The 10633-nt window shown below is 42.5% G+C and overlaps 1 protein-coding gene across 2 annotated transcripts; it reads right to left on the bottom strand.

Moving 5' to 3' along the window:
- Positions 1–269: 269 nt before the first annotated feature.
- Positions 270–8728, bottom strand: nr1d2a (nuclear receptor subfamily 1, group D, member 2a). 2 transcript variants are annotated; one of them, XM_020609745.1, is made up of 8 exons: positions 8668–8728; positions 4584–4811; positions 4386–4474; positions 4158–4302; positions 3278–3987; positions 2973–3158; positions 2078–2288; positions 270–1143 (listed from the first exon to the last, which is right to left on the bottom strand). In XM_020609745.1, the coding sequence occupies exons 2-8, from the start codon at positions 4684–4686 to the stop codon at positions 944–946; spliced, it is 1644 nt and encodes a 547-aa protein (XP_020465401.1). In that variant the 5' UTR covers positions 4687–4811; positions 8668–8728; the 3' UTR covers positions 270–943. The 2 variants fall into 2 exon arrangements, with proteins under 2 accessions (XP_020465401.1, XP_020465400.1); XM_020609744.1 differs by lacking the exon at positions 8668–8728 and adding an exon at positions 7442–7816.
- Positions 8729–10633: the final 1905 nt, after the last annotated feature.

Below are 10633 nucleotides of genomic sequence, written 5' to 3'. Positions count from 1 at the left end.
AGAAGAAAAATATTTCAACAAAATGAATGACAAAACAAGTGTCAAATTCAGTGCTGTGCTGAAAACACAAAATGTTTGATTTTAAAAAAAGTCAGGAAAAAAAGTGAGCAAACAGCAAAACACTTGGGTGTGGTTACGTTTACATGTAGCCTTTACATGGTGATGTGTCACTATTTGTTTAACTTGGTTTTTCTGCTCCTGAACTTGTGCAAATGTAGTGTTGCCAAAAATGGCGTTATTGAGTAACCCAGAAATGACCAGGCAGTGTACAGGCTGTTGAAATAGACTTGAACATATAGAAAAAAAATTAAATAGAAATAAAAGAAATCATAAAATATACACTAAAACAACAAACTGATGCTTTCAGAGGAACGGGGATAATATCCAAATTGATCGCAGTAAGTACAGCCATGCATTAGCAGCGTATTCTTTGATACGTTTTACGATAGCTTGCCTTTCTTGCCAACATGCATCAGTCAAAATACTGGACCAGACAGACATGCAGTATGTAAGGTACATGTTGTCTCTCACATTGTCTCATGAGAGAATACACTTTGGAATTTAAATGGCATTTGGAGGAAACATAAATGCTCAAATAATAATAAAAACCATACTAATTGGTTTTTATTCATAAAGCCTGTTAAGTACTCTCTTTTAAAAAAAAGTGCCTCCAATTCTACAAAACTAAAAACCTCTGACACTTGCACTTGCGTGTGCAACAAGCATGAGCTGTCTCTGCTATAAATACAGTACATTTTATATTCTTCTGTCATTAAATCCCACATGGTCTTAACAAAAATAGAATGAAAAATAAATTGTAATCCATTCTAGAAATAGACACCACTGAGTTGGTCGAATACAGAGGGTGAGGGGGCGGTAAGAGGCAGGTCCTGATGGAGGTTTGTGGAGGTGGAGGGTACAGACCGACCCCCTTAGGAAGCTTTTAAGGGTGCACTTTGAAGGAAAGCAGTTCCTCTGAATGCATGTTGTTGAGTGAACGCAGCTCGGGAAGTTTGAGCAGCAGTTTGGTGAAGGTGGTGGCCGCCTCATCACCATGGTTCTGCATCACCACGTTTCGCAGTGCTCGGATCAGTTTGTCCTGCAGGGCCTCCACTGAGTTTAAGTCCTGGATTCCTGAGCGATCTGGGTACAAACAGAAAGAGAAAAAAAGGTTAACACTGTAGGATAAAACAAGTATTTATTTTGGCTACAGAACATGCAAGAGTGAGTTTTCTTATTTAAAGCTGATTTTCCATTGATTGGTACCGGCTCAGCTCGACTTGACTCCAAACTCTTTCTATAGTTTTTAAGTTGAGAAAACAAGTCTAGTTTTTGAATATGCGCTCAATATATCCAGGTAATGCCAAGTAAAAACTGGCTCTGATGTTTTTGGAGATGTGATGACCTGTTAAAGTGCCAGCTAGCTAGCGCTACTTAGCAGGCAGCAGTAGCCATTGTGCTCATATTATCACATTCAGTAACCCATAGATTATGTGATAAGATGTATGATGTGGTGGTTCACATAATCTAATGGTTATATAATTAGAGGCTGGAGGCCTCTGTCACCGTAAATTTATCTATAACACTCGTGAGAGAAAAGTGGCAGCTACTACAAGTGAATGAAGAACGGGCGACTGGTGTCGTCAAATGTAAACATCTAGGTTCATTGGTGGCTGCGTAATACTGATGAATTACTCTTACCAACCATTAGTCTGCAGTGTTTAGACGTCACCATTTACTGTCGCCTCAGCTCGCTTGGAACCTTAATAGAGGTGATACCACAAATAGTACCAGGTACTATCCCCAACATTTGACTGATGGAAAAAAAACAAATAAGGCGAATAGAGCTGAGCTGAGCTGGTACCGGGCAGTGGAAAAAGGGCTACAGTAATGTATATTTTGCTTTTAAAAACGGCACAATACTTATTTTAAATGTTATCTGTGTGCATATACTGTATATCCGGGGCTTATTATATCCATTTGTAGCCTTGTAATAGTAGTAGTGATATTAATGTTTGTGGTTTAAAAAATATGATAGGTGTAATACTAAAGCAGAGTTTTAATCAAGTGTTCTTACCAGCTGAGACGAGCACCACGGCGGTGAAGAGACTCATTTCATCCGCGTTGAGTTGCAGCGCTGCCAGCTTTTCACTGAACTCGCACATGGAGTTGAGGAGCTCTCCGGCGCCCAGCGACCGTAGCGTGTCGAGGCTGTAGCACTTGCCACTCAGGAAGGTCACCGTCCGCTCGGCCACATTGAACAGGGAGGCAAATCGGACCATCAGCACCTGGGAATCAAGACAAGGCCGAGTTGGGGGATTTTTGAGGTTTTTGGTTTTGTCAGTGCAAATCCAAAACTCACCTGAAAGACTTAATAACTGAAACAGATTTTTTATGGTTAACTTTTTAATGGATCCTAAGAAAATGAGAATAAGTCATAATTTGTAATGTTTTATTTAATTTGCCTAGTTTGAATTAAAAAATGGTTTGCTGATATCTTGAATGGTCCAATCTCTAAATGTTCTGAGGGCATGTTGCCAATTCAAATTTTACATGGAAATGTCCGAAATATAATTTCATTAGAAAAGACGCACAGCATTTACAGTCGGTGCCTAGGGAGAACAACATGAATGGGCAGCACATTGATTAAAAACCAAGGGCCAGTATAAACACACCCACAACAGCCTAAATAGAAACAACTACAATGTAGATATTTCAGCTTTCTCCAGTGGATGGTAATGTTACAGAGACTCAATCAAACCCACAGAGACTTTGTGAAGTCTCTTTTATTTCCATTCCAACTGTTATCAGCGCAAATATTTGTCCGTGCACACAGCTGACAGTCTGCTCTGTGTGGGAAAGCCACAGAGAATCCTGTATGGGTTTTTGAAGAGCCCGCAGTGTCTGACTTCAATGAGAGTACAAAACAACATGTTGTGATTATGTCTTGCCTGTTTTGTTTTTTTTTTTACCTCGAAAGTTCCAGCTTTCAGCAGGCTGACTTGGTCGTGCTCGGGGAGGTCACGGAAGCCCGGGATCCTCTTAGCAAACTCAACCACCTCTCGCACTGCAGGGGTGAAGCTCATGGAGAACTCCTCCCAGATCTCCTGGCTTGGCTTGTGGGGGTCCACATAGGGCGATGTGTTCATTGGACAGACCTGGAAAAACATGAAGACCGAAGGTCAGTCAAGGAGGGTGATTTAAAACCATTCTAGCTTTAGCTTACTTTCTGTGACTTAAATATGAATTTTGAAAATGCAAAGACTAATTTACTCACCAAGTGTGCTCTATTATTCGCACAGCTGACTGGTACGTTGTAATCACTTGAGGCAGTTTGTGTGTTGAATTCATGCTGTCTTTGGCTGCCTTCTGATAGTTCACAGCTAGGGGCGCTGTTGAGTTGCTGTTGCTCAGGCTGCTGCTGGTAAACTTCCCTCTCCTCCCTGCAAACGGCATTGGTGATGTGTTGGCTGTGACTGTAGGGACTGCGCTGGTAACCTCCTTGAGCCACATTGTTATTCCAGCAGTTCCAGCTCTCCTGCTGCTCCTCTATGCGGCTGTCACTCCCTGTCTCCAGAACGGCACCGACAGGTGAGGGTGAGACTTGACCTCGTCTCGGAGACCTCTGCTGGCTGAATGCGAAGGCATCCTGATGCTGCCAGCTCAATGTGACAACAGCCTCATCTTCGCCGCTGTCTGATGCACAGGAGGAGGCAGAGCTTGAGATGGTGTCCATGGAAACCAAAGACTCTGTGTCCTGGGGGCACTGCGGGGAGGAGGGGTTGGAGCACGACGGGGAATCAGAAGCCGAGGAGGCTGAAGAGCTGGCATCACTAGTCATGGCCTCCATGGACAGCGTAGAGCCCTGGTGGCTGTGCAGCATGCTGTGCAGCTGGCTGCTGTTGTTCATCATGTTGTTCATGGCGTTCTGCATTTCCAGCAGCATCCTTTGCTTTTCCCGCTTTGGGATGCGACCAAATCGGACAGCTGAGAGTGAAAAATGCCATTCATTAGATAAATTTTACAATTAACTATATTTAATAAGGAGCACCAAAAAAATGAAAAGCTTCAGGGTGAATGACACTGGGCAGAACTCAAGTTATCAGTTTCGTGTTTGTGGTTTGATTTAATTGTGTGAAACTAATCAAAACGCTCACCATCTCTGGACATGCCCACAGCCAGACACTTCTTGAACCGACACTGCTGGCAGCGGTTCCTGTTAATCCGCATGATGGTGCAGTTCTCCATCTTAAGACACTTCTTATACTGGATATTTTGCTGGATGCTTCTCCTGAAGAAGCCCTAAGGAACCACAAGAGCCACGTGAGGAACAGCAGTCATTTGAGTGAGGAGAGAGGCAACACTATTCCTGCAGCTTGTCTCACCTTGCAGCCCTCACAAGCATGCACACCATAGTGGAAGCCCGAGGCCACATCACCGCACACCTTGCACAACAGAACCATGCCATTGATTTCTGCAAAAACAAAGAGAAGCAGTGATGTGTGTGCAACAGATCAGGCTTGCCACATATCTGTCAATGGCACAGTGTTTCAGTAATGGCAAGATCCTGATGGTGTGCTTACTGGTGATGCTGCTTTTGGTGGACGTGGAGGAGCGTCCGGCCTTCTCCATGCTGTGACCACGTGCGTGCCCGTTCTTGAGCGGAGGAGCAATATCCACTACCATGCCCACAGCCCGGCTGGGCAGTGATGGCCGGGACAAAGTCGGTGATGTCGACAGGTAGCCGCTGCTATATGTACAGGACTCTGGCCCAGAAGCAGAGCTAGAGGAAATATAGGCAATGACGCCTCCTGTAGGGAGGGAGACATTAACATGTTACTGTGCTAATGTGAAAATGAACCAGAGTTAGGCAAACACCCAAAGCAAACTTTACTGTATGACTTACTGTTTGCATATAAATCTACTTCTAATTAACAAAACCACATCATGACATTTTTAACTCTACTACACAATTTTACCAGGTTTAATGCATGAGAGACAGTAACTCATGTGAAGTGTAAAATCCACTAATGGAAGTAAATAGCTTTGGACCACCAACAAATAAACTCTCAGCAGGACAGTATGTACAGGTGCCTCTGCCACACCTAGACAGCACAGGAGTCCAGTGTGAGTGTAGGTTTCCTGCTGCTCTGATTGACCTGCTTTTATCACCCCCAGTGCTCCCTGGTTAGATAACACTGTTATATAACATGCCTGGGTCTGCTGGAGTGACATGACAACCAAACAGGGTCACTGAAGCACTAGAGCAACAGAAGAATTGCATGAACAAAATAAGGCAGAGGGGAAACATTCACCGGTGGGTTATGTAACGTCATGTTTGGTGTAGCCCTGTTACAAAACCGAGGGGAAACGCTTTGAGACATAGTGATGAATGTGGAGAATGTGTTTAGTAGCAGTAGGTTTCATCACTTCTAACAGCACCAAACAACATCTTAGGTTATAGAGCAGAAAGACTTGGTCGATCTGGAGCATTAGTGTATATTTCGATAGCCAGTTAATTTTGTCAGTCATTTTTGAATCAGAACTAGCAAAACAATGCTAAACATTTGGATTTCAGGCTCTCTGGCCTCTTACTGGCCTTTATATGCCACATATTGTTAACTAAATATTTTTGGGTATTGATTGAACAATACATTAGTCAGGTTCGGCTGTACAGAGTTATGATGGACAACTTTGGACATTTCAGAGACTGAATTAACTGAAACAATCATCATCAGACTAACTGATAGTACAGCTGCAATAAGTAGTCAATCGACAGCTGATCAGCAGAAACTGAATCAGCAACTATTTTGATGGTTGATCAATCATTTACACAAAAGCACTCAACACATGCAGCTCTTCCACAGTGAGGCTTTTCCACTTTAGTGTGTTTGACATTGTGAAATTGTGCCTGAACATTGTATAGATTTATTCATTATATAGTGTGCTGAAAAATTCCAAAATGGAATATAAAAAAATGTGTACAAGGCATATAAACTTGTAAACTCCTACTTCCTGCTAATAATTCCACAATACAATGATTTGCACTTTATTAGAGGAAAAAATTACCATGGAACAGCTCTACTGATGTTAGTGATAATGCAAAATGACGGTGATTAGTAAGTGTCTAATATCACAATTTATTGTTCACTAATGACTGAACTACTCAGTGTACTTCACTCAGTGAATGAGAGTGTGGCTTCGAAACATCAAGCCTGAAGACTGGAAACTGGGACCGCAATTTTTACTACTTTTGGACACTTTAAAAAGACTACATGATAATAAAAATAATTTGTTTCAACTCTAATAATCCATTTTACTTAAGTACCTTTGGGCAAAGCATTGAATTTCATTTGCAAACTGCTCCAGTGACCTCTCAGTGTGACCCTGTTAACATGAACTAAAGTAGGACGCTGCAGTTTTTAAATATCAAACCTTTGGTCGATTTCCAAACAAACATGACATTTGCGCAGAAAGCCGAGCATTTGTATGTTTAGTGGAATATTTCTATAAAAAAGGGAAATTTGTGTAGTTGTTTTTTTTTCCATAAAGTTTTGAAACCTCTGCGTTCGGAGGCTGCAGCAGATGGTTACCTAACCTTAGCCACGACTGTTATTTTTCGTGGCCCACCCACGTGTCGACCTGTCATGGATTTCTGTGAAAGCCAAGCGCGAGGAGGAGGGGAACAAATCTAGGTCAGTCTCTGCCGTCTCTCCCCGTCTCACGTGTACCTCGCAGCCCTGCCTCGCGCCGGGACCGCTGTTTACATGCTGCATTATGCAATGTGCAGCGTCACGGTCTCCGCTCTGGCCAATCGGAGAACAGTCCCGCTGAAGCGTGCACGCGGAGTGGAACGTCTCTTGACCAATTAGAGGAGTGTTCCAAAGAGCGCGGCACATGGCTAGGCTACGTTGTCCATGTGAGCAAGACCAAGGAAGTGGAACACTGTGTTGTTGCGTCAAATCTAAATGTAGCACCGACGCAGCGAGGTACTGGCACTCCTAACCCCGTTTAAAAATACGGCAATAGGGCTAGAATCGCGATCGAATTACACTTTCAGCACACGTAATACAATTTTAGAAATGTCTCTGACACTTAGTCGACAATTATAATTCCGTAACACGGCAAGAAAAAAATTCAGAACAATTATCGTTTGTTCAGTCATCCTATTAAACAGTTTGTTATTGCCTGGATCTGCTTAATAACACATATTATTATGCATTAGTGCATTTCCATAAGTCTGTGCTACAAATCAGTTGACATCCTCGGTACTTGTACCGCTAACAGCATGTACAGTATGTACATGTATTAAGGATGACTGAGACACGTCAGTTCCCTAAATGTTTACACCGTCGTTGCAACAAACATTTCTGCACAATGCAACAAAACCATCTAGCTTTCCTTCCATTTTTCATTCAGCAAACATTTAATCAAACCTTACCTGACTTGGCTGTGCCAGCGTCCTCCGGCATCTCCGATCGAGGAAAAAAGCTCCAACAGATACTTAACCGAGCTGTCTGTCACGACTTCTCACGAAACGAGGCGCGCCTGAACTTGGCCACTGTGTGCAACTACAACAAGCCAAAAGATAACGCTCATATGTAATCTATCTGGGGGGGGAAATCTGCAGGTCTAAATTTCATTAGAGTGCGAATCATCCAGCTTTTGACTTCTGAAAGCGAACAACGAAACAAACGAACTGTAGGATCTCGCCCCTCCTATGCGACTGTGAGTTAGTCAAAAGAACTAAATGTTCTCAATAGTGGGCTCGCCCATGTGACCCATTTGTCGGCCACGCCCCTCCGCCCGCTGGAGCCACTTTAACCCAGTGACACACTTTCAGGACACCGGGTAGGAGGAGCCACGAGTCCCGGCGACGTAACAGAGGAGCAGTAGCACAGCGGTCACGTTGCAGAACACAACGTGAAGGGAGAAACCCCAGCAGTGCGGTATGTACTGCGTGCTGACCTATATACAGTCAGCAGTGCAGACACGTCCCGTCGAGGCATTCAACAAGTGGTGGAACAAGTACTCAGGCTGTTTACTTAAGTAAAAGTAGCATAATAAAGTGTACGAACACTTTTACAAGTAAAAGTCCTGCATTCAAAATGTTACTTACAAAATGATCTTATACTTGTATAGCGCCTTTCTATGCTTTTACAGCACACTCAAAGCGCTTTCGGCCATTCACCCATTCGCACTCCCAAGCACTCACGCATTCACACACCGGTGACATCACCGGGAGCAACTGGGGGTTCATTGTCTTGCTCAAGGACACCTCGACATGTTGACTGGACAAGCCGGGAATCGAACCGCTAATCCTCCGGTTAGGAAACGACCTGAGCCACAGCCAAAATTAGCCCATTGGCATCTAAAACCATTTGAAGTAGCCTACCAAAAATACAAGTACTCAATATGCAGAATGGCACATATATTAATATTTATGGTATTATTCGATTATAATTCGACCCCCCCACCACCACCACCCACACACACACACACACACACACACACACACACACTGCATCACAACTCCTGCATCCTTAACCATACATCGTATAATAACTTTGAGTGAAAGCTACGTTATTGCAGAGTTAAAGACCTCAGGGTGATATCGTGCGTTTTCATCATAGCACTGGTACCATTTAAATTCCCCTATTTAATTACCTTTAAACAACAGGAGATCGTCGGCTGCCCTCTCCTCACTCTGGAAGAACTACACAGTTCCCGCTGCCTCAAAAAAGCCCAGAACGTCATTAAGGACACTTCACACCCAGGACGTTCACTCTTTGAACTGCTGCCGTCAGGCAGACGGTTCAAAGTAATCAAATCAAGGACCACTAGATTCAGGAATAGTTTTTGCCCAACTGCAGTTACCACACTCAATGCTGCTAAAGTATAATATGCCTGTGTGTGTGGATAGGGGGTGGTGGGGTCTGTTGTTTTTCTAGCGGTTAAGGTTTTTTAATATGGTCTTATTTCGTATGTTATTTTTTTCTGTTGCTGTACCGACTGGGGGTCACTCTAAAATTTCGTTTTACGTCTTACAATGATAATAAAGGATTATCTTACCTTATCTCTAACAACAGAATTTCTACAACTTTGATGTTAACCTGAACACCACATAAGTGGAAAAGTGGTAACTCCGATGTGATGTGAACGCAGCACACGGTGGGACGATGATGCTGCTGACTAGCATAAGGAAAAAAAAAATGCCATCATGGATATTCGAAAATGGCAAAAAAAAAAAAAAAAAATGCAGAACCCACAAATTTAGATCGGGAGTTTGCAGCACAGCCCGTGAGTCCTAATGCCTTTGTGACAGAAATACACAGAGAAGAAGCAGGTGGAGCAGAAAATGTTAGCTTTTGCTGCTGTTCTGGAAAACCTGCGGCTTCACAAAGTCAAAGCCCACCTGAACCTGCTGCCAATTTGGAAAGGACTTGCTAAGACACTTAAGAGATCAGTGGAAAAATACTTTACCCAGGAGGTGTCATTCAATGGAAAGTGTCACTTCCCACTCTACTAGAGAAGATGCACATCATGAAGGCCTATTAAATACATGAAGTACCGCCAATGACTGTTCATAATCTCACAATCATTCAGGAAAAAGGTGTTAGCACAAGGTAGCCCAAACAGTTGGAAATGCTGCTCAGCAATGCCTTACATTTTCTTTTCATTAAATGTGTATTTGTGTAAAGCTGTAGGCACACAGTATGTAGGCCTGGATTTAAAAGCACAAAGGCGAGTGCCAATTTATTGTGCCAGCCACCAAAAAGAGAATGCCTCACTCCCCTGCCCCTGTATCAGGATGTTACTAAAATAAAAATAATTATACCTAGGATGCAGGAATGGTTTACTTGAAATATTTGAATTTTTATAAGAAGAGAAGAGGGAGGGATTTTGATCAGAGTAACATATATTTGACATAAACCAGGAGACAATTAACACTGGATTATTTCACTGTGATTTTAATTATAGTCACTGAAACATCACTTACATATAGTCTAGATGTCTAATTTTATTTTCTTTTATCAAAGATTTCCCTGTCGCACCAGTTACCAAACTGGATCACTCAGGAAAGCACAGTGTGCTCCATCAGAAGCCTTTCAAAACCAGATTCACTTGACGCAGGTTGTCTTCTAACTGGCAGCTGATACAGTTGTCAGACTACTGTGCCCTGAGATTTGCTGTCATTCATTTCAGTTACTTGTAATAAAGTGGCGTTTTTATGCTTCAGTATTGTAAATCATATTTAGATCTCACAACCCAAACTACACCCTGTACCTAAATTGTGAATGACTCATGCAAATGTCAGTGATCAATATTTACACTTGGTGAACAGAGTAGTTTATCTTAATCAAGTTTGGGATTTGTTATTAACATAAAACCAGCTGTAATTTAACTGTTAACTTTGGCTACTTTGCTTTCCAAAAATAAGTCACTACGTCTCAGAAAAAGCCATTTCTTAGGAAGATTATTAGAACAAATGGAGAACAAAAAAATCTTAAAAACAACGTGTATTAATTATTCTTATACAACTGTAGTGGGTGTAGCTGTGTGGCCAAAGTTAGTGGAGTAACTCAGGACATACAGTATGATCATCAAGACCATGTCAGTGTTTTAAAAACAA

Source organism: Monopterus albus, unplaced genomic scaffold (assembly GCF_001952655.1).
Source record: "Monopterus albus unplaced genomic scaffold, M_albus_1.0 scaffold101.1, whole genome shotgun sequence".
In the NCBI taxonomy this organism is placed as follows: domain Eukaryota; kingdom Metazoa; phylum Chordata; class Actinopteri; order Synbranchiformes; family Synbranchidae; genus Monopterus; species Monopterus albus.
This window is presented reverse-complemented; position numbering and strand designations above follow the sequence as displayed.